Below are 19,143 nucleotides of genomic sequence, written 5' to 3'. Positions count from 1 at the left end.
TGAATAACAAAGTTCTTAACCAATTACAGCAGAAACAGAGAAGATGTTTCTATGGAACTGCCTTCATTTCAACAGAAAAGGGAGGACCATGAAGTCGATCCACAACTTCTGCAATGCACCTGGAGCACTACCCTGGACATAGGGTGGTGGAGGAGGAAATCAGGCTTAGAACCTAAGAATGTCCATGTAAGGAAGCTCACAGGAAGGAAAGTTCCCTGGTCCCCAGCACCCCGCCCATGCCCAACCCAACATTATTCAAGATGGCTTCTCACTCTTTAGGGAGTGGGGACATAACTGGCAGTTGGGGAGATGAGGGGGGTGGCAAACTTTCCTTCTACGAACTTCCTTAAGCTAACTTGCCTTATGATCCAAGTAATACAGTGGTACTTCGGGTTACTAACAGTCCTGCTTACAAATGCTTCAGGTTACGAACTCCACAAACCCGGAAGTAGGTGTCCTGGGTTGCGAACTTTGCCCCGGGATACGGATGCAATTCGCTTCCGGGGCCGCGGGAGGCCTATGTAGGGAATGTGCGCCTTGGGTTAAGAACGCTTCGGGTTAAGAACGGACTTCTGGAATGAATTAAGTTCGTAACCCGAGGTACCAATGTAATGAGAACTATCTTGCTGTGTGGAGGAGCAGATCCCTGCTTTAGTTGAAAACTATCACCATAATTACACACATGAGGCATGGAGAGGCATGCATTGGGGGAATTGCCCCACATCCCATCCCATCCTGTCATGCCATCATATGAAAATATTATATGTAGTGATGAGCATGGAAGAATCAAGATCTATCTGAAGTGAAGAGTTCAGATTACCAGACCAACCCCCAAAACATGCTTTAATAAATTTGTCTTGAGAAAATACCTTCTCTTGTATGCTATTCATACAAGTGTTGTACAAATGCTAATAATAATTAAGTAAATTAATGAATTAATATACATTTGAAAAGGACACGTTTTCTAAATACAGTGGTACCTCGGGTTCCAAACACCTTGGGTTACAAATACTTCAGGTTACAGACTCCGCTAACCTGGAAGTAGTACCTCGGGTTAAGAACTTTATCTCAGGATGAGAACAGAAATCGTGCGGCAGCGGCAGTGGGAGGCCCATTAGCTAAAGTGGTACCTCAAGTTAAGAACGGTTTCAGGTTAAGAACGGACCTCCGGAACGAATTAAGTTCATAACTAGAGGTACCACTGTAAGCACTTTTAGCACCCAGAACTCAGAGGCAGACCAGTGGGCCGAATTTGGCCTGAGAAACTGTTTTTGACAAACCACACTCACCTGTACCACACAGAGGTCATATGTAGCATGAGGTGTGGGGCAGGCAAAGGCGTGGCTGCAGTGGAACAACTGGAAGCTTAAAGTATGCTCCTGATTGTACCTTGGAAAGCAGGGCTTGCTTAGCAGCACTAGTCAGCTGACTGGTGTTGACAGTGCACATTCAAAGTGGCTCAGTGTAGCATCCAATCAGCTGATCTGCAGTGACAGTGAGCCTCACTGAAGTTTTTCACTTGCAAATGCGGTCTGAATGCAGACTATGCCTCCAAATAGACTTTAACCAGTGTTATCAGCTGATCAGCAGCTACAACAAGTCCCTTTGAATATGCGTCTTCATTGCCAATCAGCTGACTGTGCACCTTCAAAGGGGCTCATTCTTAGTTCCCTATCAGAGCAAGCCCCTTTGAAGCTGTCAGGTGTTATCAGGTGACTGGCAGATTTGTCAGTTGATTGGCAGGTGGCATCAGGTGATTGACAGGTCTGTCCTGCAGGGGATGGGGAAAATTAGGATCCTGCCTGCCAGCCAAATTCATTTTGCCACCCTTTAGACCTAAGGTAAATTCTGCATTGTCAACCCACGATATAAAATAGCAATACCTTTGAACCGTCTTGAATAGTAACAGCGGAGGTACATCCTGCATAACATGCAGAAAAATACTGGACTCCATCTGTGCCACAGACTGGTAAATAGTTTGAACGCAAGCATCTACAGTGGGAGTTGCAAGGCGCAGTTAAGTTTGATAATGTGCCTGTCCTGAAACAGAGAGATAAAAGTCAAAGGAGCTAAGCATACACACCTTTTGGTATCTCCTAAGAACATATTCTGAACAATTAAAGAGTAAGAACATAAGATCTCTACAGGATCAGACCAAAATCTAATCTAGTCTTGCCTTGTGTTTCCCACTGTGGCCAGCCAAGTGTTGTCAGGAATCCCGCACGCAGACATGATATTTATCAAAATATTTATATGCCTGGTTTCAAACAAAATATCAGAGCGGTTCCCGAAAGTTAAACCTAAAATCATACGACAAAAACCATGCAAGCAGTTTTAAAATCTGAAATACAGTGTAAAGGGAAAGTGTAAGTTCTTTTAAAATTAGATATACCAGAGAATGTTTTTCAAACAAGATGATGGACCTTTCAATCCAAACCCTCTGAGGACTTCAAATAGATTTAGAGCATAGAGGACAAGGTGGGACCTTGTGGGATTACACGGCACATAGTATGGAGATAAAGTCCCTCCATGATACTTATTTATTTACCATTTTATCTAGGAAATTTATAAACTGCTTGCTCAAAAAAAGAAAAAAGAAATCTCCAAATGGTGCACAGGTCAAATTATATATAAAACATTGCTAAAAGACACAAACCAGTTAAAAATAAATATACATAAAACCATCATTAAGAACAAAGATAATATGATTAATATAATTGAAACAATGCTAACTAAATCATGTGCCTGGGGAGAGAGGTTTTCAGTAGGTGTCTAAACAGTGCAGTGAACCAACCTTCCAGGTAGGAGGGTTCCCAGCGCACAGCACTGGTCCAGTAAGATACCATGGTTGACAGTTTCAAAAGCCACCGAGAAGAGAAATCAGTAGGGTCACATTCCTTCCGCTTCTCTCCTAACAAAAGTCATCCATCAGAACCAAGGCTGTTTCAACGCTAGACCATGGTGTTGACTGAAATGGGTCCAGAAAGTCCATTTCATCCGACTACACTTGGAGTAAGACTACCACCACTTTTTATTATTCCTTGTCCCAAAAGGAGACATTTATCAATAGTTAATAGTTATCACAATCTTCAGTCTTGAAGCCAGAATCATATCAAAATCCATTGCTCCAATCTAGAGAACATGAACAGAAAGCTGCCTTTGGGTTGCTATATTGGATAAGCCCCCAATATGTACTGACTAATAGATGATAAGCTCCGTCAAATGTGACAGGACTAATGAACTGCTCATGAATCCCATTGTATGTTGTGACAGCCCTGATTAGCTATCAAGTGATACATGCATAATTAGGCTCAGAACACCTAACCCTCAAGAACTAGATGCATTGGATTTTTGTTCTCATAGCAGTCTTCTTCTTCTTTGGCAATCACTCGTAGCCAAGTGAGATTGTCTTCCATAAACACGGTTTTAACAATGAGTCCCTAGGTGACTGTGGAGACCAATTGTGGAGATCCACACGTCCTTCCACAGTGGGGACATTGGTTTCTGGGTGGGAGTTGATCACGGTGTGGATTTGCCAAGCATGCCGTCCTCTTAGCAAGTTTCTCCCATGCATTCTGAGTTCAAGTGTCTTCAAAGCCCATGACACCTTTGGTAAAGGCTGTTCTTCAACTGGAGCGCTTGCAGGCAAGTGTTTCCCAGTTGTTGGTGTTCATACTACATTTTTTAAGATTTGCCTTGAGACAGTCTTTAAACCTCTTTTGTTGACCACCAGCATTACGCTTTGCATTTTTAAGTTCAGAATAGAGTGGTTGCTTTGGAAGACACCTGCACAACATGACCAGTCCAACAAAGTTGATGTTGAAGAATCATTGCTTCAACACTGGTGACCTTTGCTTCTTCCAGTACACTGGTATTAGTTCGCCTGTCTTCCCAAGTGATGTGTAAAATTTTTCAGAGACATCATTGGTGGAATCTTTTGAGGAGCTGGAGAAGGCATTTATGAGTGGTCCATGTTTCACAAGCATACAGTTAGGTTGGTAGTACAATAGCTTTGTAAACAAGCATTTTGGTTTCCCTTTGAATGTCCCAGTCCTCAAACATTTCAATCAGAAGAAAGCTGCACTTGCAGAGATCAGGCAATGCTGGATTTCAGCATCAATGTTGGCCCTTGTGTAAAGATAACTGCCCAGTTAGGAGAAGTGGTGGACATTTTCCAACATTGCACCACTGAGTTGGATTTGTGGCACTAAAGAGGGGTTATTTTGTACTTGTTGGTGCAGCACTTTGGTTGTTCGGATGTTGAGCGATAGGCCAAACTTTTTGTAAGCTTCTGCAAATATATTTAAGATGGTTTGGAGGTCATCCTCTGAGCGTTGTCATCAGCAGTATACACACAGTATACACTCATAGCAGTATACACACAGTCAGGCCCATCTCATTGTTATTCTTTTGAACAAATACTTACCCATTATAATCTTCTGAGACACCCGCAAATGGCGTATTCCCACATATAGCAATTAAAAAGACCATATTGAATCCAAGCGCCACTGAACAAGTAAGGACGATGAACTTGAGTATGCTTTTGCAATTTAGTTTGAGCTTGGAAACTAAGATACCACTTATGATTTGACCTATTGCTGCTCCTGGGACCAGCACAAGTCCTGCGGGAAAACAAGGTGACAACAGAGATTGAATTAACATTTATTGTTAATAATAGCAGTCATCAATAGTTCCAGAAAATATAAAACAGTGAACATATAGAAATGGTACAGGCACATAAAACTTTCACAGATAGAAGCAAAAGTGGGTTATAATGCTAATCCTACCCCAACATGGCGCACAGCTACCAACATCAAGGAGGCAGGACTTGTGAAGTGCATCATGTTGAGGCAAGGCTAGGCCCGTTTCCCTTTCTACCCATGAAAGACTTACATGACTATAACGCACAAAAAGGGCTTAAGAATATCTTGAATGCCAAATAATATCTAAACAACAGTTAAATAAGTTTATTTATTATTATAATATTTATATCCCACCTTTTCCTTCAAGGAACTCAAGGTAGTGTGCATGTTCTTCCCCCTTCCCCATATTGTCTCAGCAATCCTGTGAGGTAGTTTTGACTGAGAGGCAGAAGGTCACCAAATGAGTTTCACAGTTGAGTGGGGATTTGAGCCTGGTGTCTCTCCTAGGTCCTAGTTCAGCACTCTAACCACTGCACCACCCTAGCTTGTGACTCCAAAATCCATCTTACCAAATGCTTCAAATCGTTTTGATTTTGTACCTATGTGGCTTGCCAGTCAACTTTTGCTGCGCATCACAGGGCCAGTGAACCTAACTGCAATGTTATGCATGAATCTAACACCACACATAAAGAGCCAAAGGTTATATATCTTTGATCTCAACTGCACTTTCTCTTCTGGCTAGCATGCTCTCTCAGTGCCAGACTACATGTTACTCTAAGTAGGCTCCCTTTTTAAAAAACATGCCAACTCAAGCTGTCTCCAGTAAAGCCTCTTTATGGTACAGCCTCATCCTAAGAGCCACACAAACATATTCTGGAAAGGTGTTGTCACATTAGGGGCAGGGGATAGAATTCTGGTCACACACATGGAAAGTGGAAAAAGATGACTTCTTAAAAGCTGCTGCTACTACCAATTTGTTACCAGCCTAAAATGTTCAGAAAACTTTCCTACACCAGCACAAAAAGATGGTATGCCCCCTTTCCAATTCACTGTTTCTATGTGGGGAAGCAAATCTGAGGAGGACATTTTTCCCTCAGTTTAGAAATATCTGAAATAACCACCTAGTCAAGACCAGTGTCTGACATACCCAGGGCTAATGCAGAAGCAATTAAATAAATATCTAGCCAACAGGAGTTTCATACTACTCAAGAATATAAGAACATTCTTCCCTGACCAGGCCAAAGGCTGTCAAAGTCTAGCATCTTGTTTTCCAGGTGGCCAAGTCCATGCCCAGGTGAGCCTGTAGGCATTCTTCCCAATAGTGATTCCCAGCAATCAACATTCAGAAATACTGTCTCTGACATAGAGGTATAAACAGTCATTGGGGCTAGTTTGCCTGATTCCTCTCAAAGGGATCAGTGTGCAGGCCAAGAGACATCAGCTCAGTTCCTAGCTAATTCTTACATCCCCCTCCAACATTTCTCCAATGAAAATAGGGACATCCTATTCAGGAAAAGCAGGACCTTTTGGGGTCAAATCAGAAACTGGGATGCCTTCTGTAATTCCGGGACCATTCCTAGAAAATAGGGACACTTGGAGGGTATGTTCTTAGCCATGCATTAGGAAAACATATTTGCACAGAAATAAGCCTCACAGGGTTCAGTGGACCATATTCCCCAGTAAACCTGTTTAGAACTGCAGACTGTGTATTACTAATCCAGTTTTACTCTGCTCTTGTTATTAAACTCAAGCAGTAAACAGGTTAAGAGCATATTCTGTAAAATAGATAAGAGAAATACATTACCCCCTAAGGTGGCTGAATAGCTAGATGTATATCCAAACTGGTTTTCTATAAATTTGGGCAAGAAAGTTGCAAAGCCAGTGGCAACACAGGCTTCCATTGAGGCAGCGAGTACAAGGCACATCAGCACTGGGTTCCTCAGAAGCATCTAGGGAAAAAAGGGGAGGAATTATTTTGTGACTTCTGACATTTTCTTATATTTTCGTAATTAACAAGTTTGATAATGCAAATATTGGAACTGATATGGATTTTTGTCACAAAACTATTATTAGGAATGGATGGGTAAGTCTAATTCTGGTTTGCAGCACTTTTGTAATGTGTTCATTTTTTAAAGTCAGTTCTGTCTCCTTCTTACATTATTTGGGGAGGGATTAAAAACAATGTCACTTTGAGATGGTCTAAGCCTGGGGTGCCCCTGGCCCGAACGCAGGCTTCCCTTCTGTTGCAAATGGCAGTTTCCAAGCAGGGATTTCTGTTCGGACCATGGCAGGGAGAGAATGGTTAAACTCTCAGCTTGCAGTCCCCCTGAAGCTACTATTTACATTTTTCAAACTGTGCGTGTTAATTGCATTCATGTTGTGTGTAACCTGGGCTTAGGGGAAGAGGTGGACACAAAACAATTCTGAGAGATAATAATCGGCGACTGTGCATTGACAAGCAGATTTACTTGTGGGTGTTGTTGCTTTAAAAAAATATGTATCTGTTGATAAACTGTATTATTCCTAGTTAAATCATTTGTCCTTTGCTTTGGGGTTATAATTCTGTTTTTTACTTTGTCCCATTTACCAAAAGTTATGAATTAAATAACGTGATCAGGCAGCCAATCTTACCTAGCACCCAACCAGAACTGAAACATGATGACAGGGTCATGTTGTCTATGGAAGTGTTATTTGCACTTCAAGCACACAGATAGGCAATGACATGAATCTGAGGAAACTGTTCTAGATTCCTTGCTTATAATTACCCAGAGTGTCAGCAGAAAGTCTCTGAGACTCCTCCCACCATATTCAGACTGAACGTCAGATCCACCATGATGTGCTTCAGAAATCTTTTCAGCTCGTATTTTGTGCGTACCTGAGGCGGTGGGGGAGAAAGCTCATCAAGCATATATATATATATATATTAACAGAAAGGCATGATTAACAGCTGTACCTGGCACTAGAGAACAGAAATCACAAGGAAATAAGCTGCTGTTTTTAATGTTTGACAAATTAACTTCACAAAGCTCCATATCTGGGACCATTTGGAGGCAGCCAATTTGCTTGGATGCGCACATGTGTGTATGTGATTCCTTTGTAAACTGGAGTCTGTTTCCCTCCTCCCCCACGCTGTTGAACATGTGCTGTTAAGTATAAATAGTTACAAGGAGTCCAACACTCTTATCCATCTCCGGTGTGAAAAACTCAGCACATTTAATTTCTTTTTCAACATCTCTAATTGACTCACACAAGCCTTCCTTCCTGACAACTGTGGCTGATAGGGATTGGCTTATATTCGGTCTGGTTTGTCTATTTAAAAAGCACAGCCAGGACATTTAAAAGACAGCTCTGCTTTTTAAAAGAAGAAAATCTCTTGCGGGCCAAGTCACAAAGCCATCCCCACCCCCGGCCTGCCGGCAACGAGATAACCTGTGGCAGAACAGGCTTGGGCAGAAAACTAATGGGTTGAAAATGGCCACAACTTTATTGATTACAGGTGTAGGTGAATCATTGGCTCAGGCATTGGCTGTATATCCATTTCAGCCTCCTGCAGGAAGGCTGAAACCACTGCAGGGTCGTTCCAAGGTTATGACCTCCCCAAGATGCCAATCTATGGAGGTGGCTGTCCTAAGGTCACTGCTGGAAGCTCTATGGCCCATCTGCCCTGTGCTTGGCTTCTGGACAGAGACCTCCACCAAGCCCTTCTACCCTGAATTTGCTGCTGCATCAGAACTGGATGATGCATCACTTCACCCAAGTTTGAGGATTCCACCCATGCTTGAAAAAAGAAAAAAGAAAATATCTTTATGTGTCAGAGGGAACTTCTCCAGTGGCCCAGCCAGGAAACTGGGTAAAGGATTACAACCTTGGATCAAAATAGGAAAAGCCAGTCCCATGCTGCATTGGGGAACTACCGCCTCATTCTGCTAAGTGGGGCCCTGGACTTCTGCCTCAAAGTCTTAAAGTCTTACCCTGTCAGCACAACTGCAGGGATTCACGAGGGAACTCGGTATTTTGTCTGAGAGACCTAAGCTTGTGGCCATTTTCTGAGATAAGTTAGAGTAAGATGACGGTTTTCCTGCAAACAAGGTCTTAGGGTCCACCTGGCCAAAATCATTATAGCCCAGGTGTTTGAGAAAAGTTTCTTCCTTTATACCTTTTTACCTTTCTAAAGGTAAACTCTGATCCCTAAAACAGTTTTATAGTTCATCTGCACCTGGCTTCCACACCTTCTTAGCCAGTGTGCAAGGAAGAGTTATGCTTTTCTCATAATTATGGGTTTTTAAAATTATTTTATAAGACATCCAAGTGATTTCTAAATATTGGGCATTCTAGCTACCAGTAACTAAAAATGCTAGATTGTGGCAGTTCTTGTTTGTTTTACACATGCATACAAATATATGAATGAATCCAAATCCCCAACGGATGATTAAAGTAGAGCAGTGCAGGTAAACGACATAGAAGTCTCAGATTTATATCTGTCTCAAAAAATGAAAAATGGTGGCTTCATGATTCTGTTGGAATCCCTGCTTTCATATGTGTGTGCTGCTTTCAGTACTTCTGTAATATTACTTGTCAGATAAGCCTAGAGGAAAGCAACATAGCATGAGCTAGCACAATGGGACTTCTTGGTCCTCCTCTCCACCTTCAGCCCACAAAGGACTGCCACATCTACTCTGGAGGATAAGGGAATATTCTGGAGCAGATTTGAGGGGGCAAGGCATTGGAAGGCAGAAGGAAAAACCTGTTGCACTAGTGGAATTTCTCATGTGCAAGTGGACAGACGTAACTCTGATCTCTCCATTGATTGCTACGAGGGCTAAAACAACTAACACAATGATTCTCAAGCACCTCACAAAATCTAGGTCACCATAAATCAGGGACACTGAAGCCATGTTTAGGCCAAGGCAGGGTATATATTCCAAGCCCCTTTCATATAGAACCTTAGAGCTTCCAACTAGATATTCGAGGCCCTAACCACTCGGGATGGCACTTCTCTCCTGCTTCAGAAAATGTGTTTACCTGGCAATTGCTTTGGGAAATATGAAAATGGTGCTACCAAAAGGCACGTAGAGAAACTGCATGCAACAAACGCTACCCACCAAGCTCCAACCCAACGTGGATCTTCTGGAGTGATGTCATGTCTAGAAAGATAGTAATTTAGCAAACACAGTTTTAATACAGACATGATTAGCTGAGTCACTTTCCAGTACATTCTGCCAGGCTATTCTGCAAGATAAATTATACACCTCCGGCTTATTCATCACATACTGAGCCCTTTATGATCCAACGTAATAACAATTATATAAACAATGGTACTGCTGCCTCACCAGCTGGGGAAATTGCTATCTTTTACAGTTCTGGTTCACTAACTAAGTTTTATTTTTCTACTTCATTGATCAAAAGCAAATAAACAGTAAGTTAACTAAAGAAAATGCCTCTTAACTCTGTGGCTGTTCTGACATCCTAACGCAAGTTCCCCCAAGTCCAGTTCCACATCCAGCGGGTATATTTTTTATCTGTTTGGCATAAGGCTAAAATGTAAAGTTTAGTAACATTGTTGTTGGGGGGTGTAATGGAGTTCTAGGGTAACACTATGGAAGTAAAAGGAAAAAAGAAGAAGAAGAAACCTCCTTGCCTCGGGTGACGATGGAAATCAACATAAATGTTAAGCAGCTGTCCTCCTAATACATAACCGATAGCTGGACCCATCAATGACATGGCATAACCAATTCCTGCGGAGTAGAAAGATAATAGTTTGCATTGCAAGGATCCAAAATGCATTTAGCCTAGATGCCTAAACAGGTTGATCACTTTTAGATTCCACAGAAGCCCACTGAAAGCATGCAGAGTAAATATGCAGGAGACTGGAGCTGATCCCAGGAGCGAGACCCACATATATTCAACTTATTTATTTTTATCCATTATGACATTTACACGCCTTCTTTCCTCCAAGGAGCTCAAGGTGGTATACCTGGTTCTCCCTCCTCCCCATTTTATCCTCGCAAAAGGCCATCCAAATAATTTTGTTGTTGTTTAGTCGTTTAGTCGTGTCCGTCTCTTCGTGACCCCATGGACCAGAACATGCCAGGCACTTCTGTCTTCCGCTGTCTCCTGCAGTTTGGTCAAACTCATGCTGGTAGCTTCGAGAACACTGTCCGACCATCTCGTCCTCTGTCATCCCCTTCTCCTTGTGCCCTCCATCTTTCCCAACATCAGCGTCTTTTCCAGGGAGTCTTCTCTTCTTATGAAGTGGCCAAAGTATTGGAGCCTCAGCTTCAGGATCTGTCCTTCAAGTGAGCACTCAGGGCTAATTTCCTTAAGAATGGATGTGTTTGATTTCTTGCAGTCCATGGGACTCTCAAGAGTCTCCTCCAGCACTATAATTCAAAAGCATCAATTCTTCGGCGATCAGCCTTCTTTATGGTCCAGCTCTCACTTCCATACATCACTACATCATCCAAATAATAATAATAATAATTTTTATTTATAGCCCGCCCTCCCCAGCCAAGGCCGGGCTCAGGGCAGCTAACAAGCAATAATAAAAACAAGTTGAATGAATGCAACTTAAAAACAAGATTAAAATACAACATTAAAATATTGAAACATTAAAATATTAAAATGCAGCCCCATCACAGGAGGAGAAAGGAAAAAGGAAAAAGAAAGAGGGGGAGGGAATCAAATTGGCTCCAAGCCAAAGACCAGGCGGAACAACTCTGTCTTACAGGCCCTGCAGAAATCAGATCCTGCAGGGCCCTGGTCTCGTGAGGCAGAGCGCTCCGCCACGCCAGAGCCAGTGTTGAAAAGGCCCTGGCTCTGGTTGAAGCTAATCTAACTTCCTTATGGCCCGGGACCACTAGAGTGTTGCTATTTATGGACCTTGAGGCTCTCCGTGGGGCATACCGGGAGAGGCGGTCCCGTAGGTAAAATGAGCTTCATGGCCAAGTGGGGATTTGAATCCAGGTCCTAGTCCAGCATTCTAACCACTATGTCTTTTTTTATTTTTAGTGCGTGTTCAACCTCTTGTAGTTCTGCACACACTGGACTCCCATTGGACTCAGCAGGGCTTACATCGCTTGTAGGCGTGTATACAATTGTAAGTAAACAAACAGAGGGCACAAGAGGTACTATGGACATTCTTCCAAATATTGATGGATAATCAATATAAATGGGCATTTCTTGAAATAAATTTCAGCTAAGCTTACCTATGTAGACTGAAGACTTGTGCTTGGGGACACTGTCGTCGATGAAAGCTGTTCCCAGTGTGTAAAGAGGAGTCCCACCTGCTCCCATTATCAGCTGTCCCAGCAGGAAAACGTAGAAGTAGTTGGAGAGTTCAGTCTTTTTTAAGCCAGGTTTGCATGTGGCATTCTTAATTGCAGCCAGGTTTACTGGGCAGGTATCTGGAAGTGAAAGTTTATTACATCAATGAATTTTATTTGCTTTCAGATGAATTATCATAGGTCTTCAGTTGTCCAAGGTACCACTGAACCCAACAAATGGTGCACAATGCTGTAGAAATGTCAGGTTCCTGTCAGTGGCTCCTGGCTGGTTGCCCAGGAAAGTATAAAGACAAGGAAAAGTTTCTTACCGTCCTTTTTTATTTCAATCTTTACAGAGAGAGGCTATAGAACCCAGCCTCTTGGATAACGGCATTGTCCCAAGTGAATCTCCACCCCCCTTCTCTTCCACTTCCTCATTCATCATTCTCATCGTCTCTTCTATGGGTGCTGCTACGTGCCCTCTGTATTTGAGCTCTTTGCTCTCCTACTGTTAAGGCTCGCTGGGTTCTGGGAGATGGAGGGTCTGGAATGCTTTCTAATGACAACGTATCAGCTGAGTGTTGTTCTAGCTCTCCCATGATTTACCAGCTTTCCCCCTCATCTGCCTCTGAGCTGCCAGCTCCCTCCAACCCCTGTTGTAAATCTATTTTTGTCTTCCTCTTCCTCTTCCTCCTCCCCGGAAGGGTCAGGACAGGGAGCCGGTCTCCACCATTCCTCCTCTGCCCAGTCCCTGAGAAGAAGTAGCAAAGCAGCTTTTAAGCTGACGTGGGGAGAAGATGCAGGCTGTTCAGGATAACAGTCAATGGCTGTTCAAAAATAATAATCTTGGGTAGCCCATGTGAGGACTACAACTCTCATCAACCCTGATGATTGGCTATGCTGGCTGGGGCTGATGGGAGTTGTAGGCCAGCAACATCTGGAACAGAGCGTGACACTGGAAGCGAGTGAGAATGAATCACAACAACGAAAAGTTAAATGTTAAAATGAAACTACCTTTCAACTTCTGTGCTTCGCCCACCTGCAATTTATATAATATCGCCATTAGAGATAATATCACCATTGCAGAGTGGTGGGTAAGGATTACGAAAATAATAATATCTTATGTACTTTGAACACCTTCTCACACACACAAAAGTGCTATACATATGTTGCTGTTGTTATTATTATATACAATTATATAGTGCATTTTTACCCATCATCATAAATAACATGACATACATGTATGAAATACCTTTCACAGAGCTGCAAAATATTCACTGTGCATAATGTCAGCACTGCTCCATGAAGATCACTGACTTATCTTGTGGGGATATTTTAACTTTGTTCAATTGAAAGAGTACTGTATTGATACAGCTTGGATATTCATATCCCATAACCAGTGCAGGTAAGACTACATTTTTATTGACCCAATGTGTATGGAAATATGGAAGGCAAACTTTCAGATGGAACAAAGTTCTTCCTTGGAGAAGGGTCATAGCTCATTGGTAGGACATCTGCTTTGCATGCAGAATGTCCCAGGTTGCAGTTTTCCTGCTCGGAATCACGGAGAGCCATTGCCAGTCATTGTGGACAATACTGAACTAGCCGGACCAGCACTCTGCATAAGGAAGCTTCCAATGTTCCTAAGTTTTTCTAAGAATTATTATGGGTGCACATTAGTAGCATAGCAAGTGGAATCTGCAACAAAATTTTGCTGTGTATCCTCCTATCTAAAATGGTATTTTTCAGTCCAGCTATTCCCTCTAAGCAGGGTGTCCCATTTTGTCATGTCATTCTATGGCTATTGATATTGCTCAGTTTTTATTGAGCTGCTGTTGCCTTTTTGAGGGGAACTTAAAAAGTTCTTTTTTCTGCATTCTTTCAGAATCCCTCAAGCCTGCTGCTCCTTCCCTCTTGTTTCATTATGGCCTATTTTGACTACAGTCCTGGTGGTGTTTGCCATTCACGTTCACTAGCAAAAGGAGGTATAATAATCAATGCCACTAGAGGGAGCTCCCATTTAATAAATCTGAAGTATGAGAATCATCTTCTATCAAAACAGTGTTCACCTGAAGAAATGTAGGATTTTTAAAAAGAGAGAGGGAGAATACATAATTGCTTTAGACATCTTTTCCCCAAATGAAGTCACAAATTGCTGGTATCATTCATTATGTTTATTCCAATCCAAATAACTTTTTTGTACTAGCCATTGGCCATGACAAATCTGAATCAAAAATAAATACAAGCAAAAGGGGTGTCACACCACAAATAATGGTCTCTTATTTAGATTTCTGCGTCTCCCTTACAGTTCACTGCTATATTGTCCAGGGTCTTTTTTCTGATCTTTTTAGCCGCCAAGGGAAAAAAGGGAGACTTTGTGAGTCACTGAAGTGTTTACATTGCTAAGAATGTATGCCTATATCATAGCAAGCAAGAGGTAGAAAGAAAGGCCTCATATTTTAAGGGTTCCAGAGTGGAAAGGCGGGGGAAAACAGCTCTCATTGTTAAGTCTAAAGCAGACCAGCCTGTGTCAAAGATGCGAAACAGTATTTGCCAATCCTCTGCATGTCCCCGCCGCCAAATACTACGGTAACTAACTAACTAACTACCGTAACTAACTTTTCTGGGAAAGAACCCCACCAAATAAGCCAAGTGAAGAAAAGGGTGGGCTGTGTTAACTTGCATAGTTAAAGGTTAAACTATCATTTTTATTTTGAAAAAATCCCAAGTGCCTTATTATGATCAATCAAATTGTCACAAAATAGCGGGCAAGCTTTTGAGTCCACCAAAACTCTTCATCAAGATGGATATGTTAAGCAAAGGGGAGGGAGATGAGAAAAACAAACCTAGTTCAATACTGAATCCATAATGTCCGCTTTGATTAACAATTCATTTTGTTATATAGCTTTAGAGGGATGCTGCTTTGGTAGTCAAGTTTGTTGATGATACAAAAATAAAATAAAATAGGGTGGCTAAAATCACATGGGGTTGTAAGGAACTCCAAAAGGATCCCTCTAAACGGAGTGAATGGGAAGTAAAATGGCAAGCGCAATTCAATGTAAGCAAGAGATGCACACTGGGGTAATAATAAGAAGAAGAATAAATCCTAATTTCTCATGTATGTTTATCAGGTCTGAACTGGGAAAAGACCTTGAGGTCACAGTGGATAGCTTGAAGATGTTGACCCAGTGTGCAGCAGCTGTGAAAAGGGTGAATTCCATCCTAAGGATCATGAGGGGAAAGATTGAAAATAAAACTGCCAAAATTGTAATGACATAGCACAAATCTAGAGTGCAACCACACTTGGAATACTGTGCATAGTTCCAACCACTGCATCTCAAGAAGTATATGATGGTGCTGAAACAAGGTCCAAGAGCAAGTCCCCTATGAGGAAAGGTTACACTGTTCTTTTTTTGGGGGGGGGGGTTAGTTTGGAGAAAATCTACGTGGGAAAATGATAATGATGTATATAATTTTGCATGGCATGGAGAAAGTGTAAAGCAAGTTTTTCTCCATCTCTCATGATACTAAGAGTCACAGCTGTCCATTGAAGTTGGATGCTGGAAGATTCAGAATCGGGACAAAGGTCCATCTAGTCCTGTATCCTGTTCTCAAAGTGGTTAGCCAGCTGCCTAGGAGAAGCCCACAAAGAGGGCACTCTCCCCAAGAGCCAGTGATGGGCACCAACTAGGAGGGCTTTGAAAAAGGAATAAACAATTTCATGGAGGATAAGGCTATCAGCAGCAGCTGACCACAATGGCTGTGGTCTACCTCCGCTGCTAGATATTTAGTTGATAGAGCAGAGTCATCTGCCTCTGAGTGACTGAGAATCCCACCTGTGGCGTTCACTCTTGTGCTCAGGTCCGGCTTGCAGGCTTCTGGTTGGCATCTGCTTGGCCATGGTGAGAACAGAATGCTGGATGAGATCAGCCTTAGTCTGATCCAGCAGAGCTCTCCTTATGTCCTTAGTGAGGTTGTCTTGAAGAGTGCCTGAACTCTAACCCTGCTCTGCTAACCTCATTTGTGTGGCAATTTATCCTCCTAAAAACCTTGCCAGTTTGAATGTATAATGGGGAAAAGCGAGTCTGTGTCATCCGATATCAATGAAGATGAAACGTGCTTGACCACTGGGCTAAAAGATGATGCCTCAAATAGACGTATTAATTTGACTCTTCCCCATCTGAAAGTCTACTAAAGCCTCATTCTACTGCACTTCATTTACTTTGTTTGGGGCGGCAGGTGTTCCTCAGTGACTGAAATATATGAAACCCTATTGATATCTACCATACCAACTGCCTAACACTAGCTAAGGAGCTATAACAAACTTACCCTGTGTACACACTACACCTTTAAAGCACATTTGAAGCACATTCTTTCTCTCAAAGAATTATGGGCACTGTGGTTTGTTAAGGGTTGCTGGGAATTGCAACTCTGCAAGGGGTAAACTGCACTTAGCGTAACTCTTTGAGGGAAAGAATGTGTTTTGAATATGATTTAAAGCTATGGTGTGTACACAGCCTATAGACCAGAATCTTGAATGCCAGCCATTAGATGTAGTATTTATAATTTCTTTTAGTTCAGTTCAAGTATTTTTCCCCGCACTCTTCAGCCAACGAGCCTCTCAGTGGGGCAACCTGTTCTGAAACTCAATGTGGCCTCTTTCCAAGCAGCCGGTTGACTACAGAGCTGTGTTTGCAATGCTCTCTGTCAGGCACCTATTCAAAGATGTTGGATCCTTCCCTACTAGGCAACCTTTCCCAGCACTCATTAACTCCACTTATGATAAAGAGTAATAGGATTATGTTTTCTTCTGCCAGATTCTCACAGAATAAGAAGATTACAGAATTTCACGACAATCCACTTGTAAAAAGAACCAACAAGAAAATAAAGGGGAGCTAAAGAGGAGCAGCGGGAAACACCCTTATGGAGACCACTTCTTTCACAAACAATATTTCATTGCAACTGTGGGAGGTTAACTTTCATTTACATCAACAGCTTTGGTTTGCTGGTAGGCAGCCGAAAACGTAATGGTCTCTAAACTGCAAGAAGTGAGATGCTTAGATTGAAGTGGCCTATTCCGACCGTTTGGGTTCCCTTTTTCCCCTCTGTTATGGGATATAGAGGCTCCATAGCCTTGGTTAAAATGGTGGTGCTAATAATGCAATGCAATAGTACAATTATGCCATTTATATGTTATAACACTGGGACATAGCTGTCAACCTTCCCTTTTTTTTTGCGGGAAATTCCCTTATTCCAGCACCATTTCCCGCTGCTTCCCACTGCTATCCCAGATTATTAAATGTCCTGTAGACTGTCCCTGCTGATCCCTTATTTTCGAGGCTGCTGATCCCTTATTTTCAAATCTGAAAGTTGACATCTATGCACTGGGAGCATCTTAAAACATAACTTTAAGAATTAACTGAGACACCTTTTGTGTCAAGCTAGTCCAGGATGTTTTGCCACCTTAGGCAAAATTAAGAATGCTGCCGCACGCATTCACACCGCCTGAGGCGGCCTGGCGAGTAAAGGGAGGTGGGTGGCAGTCGTGGCATTCAGGTGGGTGGGTGGGTGGGCGGGCGGAGGGCGAGTGGATCCACCACCAGTGGATGGATCTGCCACTTGAGGCAACGGGTGGGCCATCTCTGCTTTGTGTTGTCTTCTGCTCTTCATGCAGAAACTCACTACAAGTCAGCTAATGGCAGAAGACCATTTTTATTTTTGATGAGGCTTGGAAGCTCTCACAGACTAGGTATTTAACTTCTTCACCCAGGCATTACCTCTCTGAGCTGGCCTTCTGGGTCATAGCTGTTTCTCTTAAAGGTTAAAAAGAAAAGAAAAGTGGTCTCTTAAAGGACCACCATGCTAAATATTTAGGTGATAATGCATATATTACATACACCCTTAAGAATCAGAAATACGTAAAAGGGTATCTAATTTTAAAAAATTCAGCAAGTGCAAACACTGCGTGCAACACACTTAAAAAAACAAATCTGCACCCATTTCTGGCATTTATTGTCTTCCAGCAGCTCTCCCTAGTCTGGGCTGCAAACTGCTTTTAGTTTTAAAAGCGAGTTTGATGAAAGGAACTACAAAAGCCAACAGGCCAGAGAGAGAGAGAGAGAGGGAAATTTAAGAGGAACAAGGAAAAGAAGGGAGAAAGCCACTAAGACAAAACCAGGCAGGTAGACAATTCAAGGGAACTCTAAGTAATAGGAGCAGATGGAGTTCACTGGAGTTAGACAAAGGTGCACATTCAGAGTCTCTCAGGCCTGTCTCTGGTTACAAAGTCCTGGGATGCAGACTCCCTGGCAGGAGAGCCTGTGGTTAATAAATACTGCTGTGTGAGAGCAGGAAACAGTGGAGTGGGTGTCATGTGTGCTCTCAACCCTGCTGTCATGCCCTCACCACCCCTACCAAATTATAATCTGTTTACTTCTTCATGAATAACTCAGAGTAGAAAGCAGTCCAAATCACCCCTTCCTCTGCATAGCCCCACCTTAGGTTCACATTATTGATTATGATAGCATCATTCTATGTATTTATGTACAGTGGTGCCTCGGAAGACGAAAAGAATCCGTTCTGTGATTCTCTTCATCTAGCGGTTTTTTCGTCTTGCGAAGCAAGCCCATTGACGGATTAGCGGATTAGCGCTATTAGCGCTATTAGCGGCTTTTAGCGCCTTATCGGCTTATCGGATCAGCTGATAAGCGGCTTAGCAGCTTAGAAAAAGGGCGGGGAAAGGAAAAAAAACCCGCAGGAACTCGCAAGACATTTTCATCTTAGGAAGCAAGCCCATAGGAGATTCGTTTTGCGAAGCACCTCCAAAACGGAAAACTCTTTCGTCTAGCGAGTTTTCCGTCTTGCGAGGCATTCGTCTTGCGGGGCACCACTGTATCAATCTATTCAAATACTGCTATATCCTAAAAACAACAACAAAGCGGTTCATGACTATGATACTGATATACAGTGAAAACCTCACAGCTTTCATCTAAATTGCCTGCATAAAGCTGGGCAGTATAGAAAATTTATCAGCAGGCATTTAAAGGTTGAAACAGAAGGCACCTGCTGAATCTCTACTGACAGAGCAGTCAATGGGTCTTATTTTATGAGCATGGTGGAATCCATCTATTGGCTTTTACATAAAGGTAAATTTGACACTAAGCAAAACAAGAAAACCCCATAGACAAATGTTGTTAATCTCAGGTATAAAAAGGAGGGGGTGGGAAACCATTCGAAAA

At 42.4% G+C, this 19,143-nt stretch overlaps 1 protein-coding gene across 2 annotated transcripts in view; it reads right to left on the bottom strand.

Annotated features, from left to right (window-relative positions):
* The window catches only part of SLCO4C1 (solute carrier organic anion transporter family member 4C1), a 39,704-nt gene that overhangs the window by 11,388 nt on the left and 9,173 nt on the right, over window positions 1–19,143 (bottom strand). For both annotated transcript variants that reach the window (XM_081212386.1, XM_081212385.1), the window contains exons 3-9: window positions 11,849–12,046; window positions 10,282–10,378; window positions 9,666–9,787; window positions 7,409–7,518; window positions 6,448–6,592; window positions 4,427–4,622; window positions 1,884–2,040 (exon numbers count right to left, since the gene is read on the bottom strand). In XM_081212386.1, the coding sequence (XP_081068512.1) occupies window positions 1,884–2,040; window positions 4,427–4,622; window positions 6,448–6,592; window positions 7,409–7,518; window positions 9,666–9,787; window positions 10,282–10,378; window positions 11,849–12,046 (1,025 nt within the window). The remainder of the gene's footprint in view (window positions 1–1,883; window positions 2,041–4,426; window positions 4,623–6,447; window positions 6,593–7,408; window positions 7,519–9,665; window positions 9,788–10,281; window positions 10,379–11,848; window positions 12,047–19,143) is intronic.

This window comes from Podarcis bocagei (assembly GCF_964188305.1).
Source record: "Podarcis bocagei genome assembly, chromosome: 11".
Classification (NCBI taxonomy): domain Eukaryota; kingdom Metazoa; phylum Chordata; class Lepidosauria; order Squamata; family Lacertidae; genus Podarcis; species Podarcis bocagei.
Note: the sequence above shows the minus strand (reverse complement) of the source record. Positions and strands in the feature narration are given on the sequence as shown.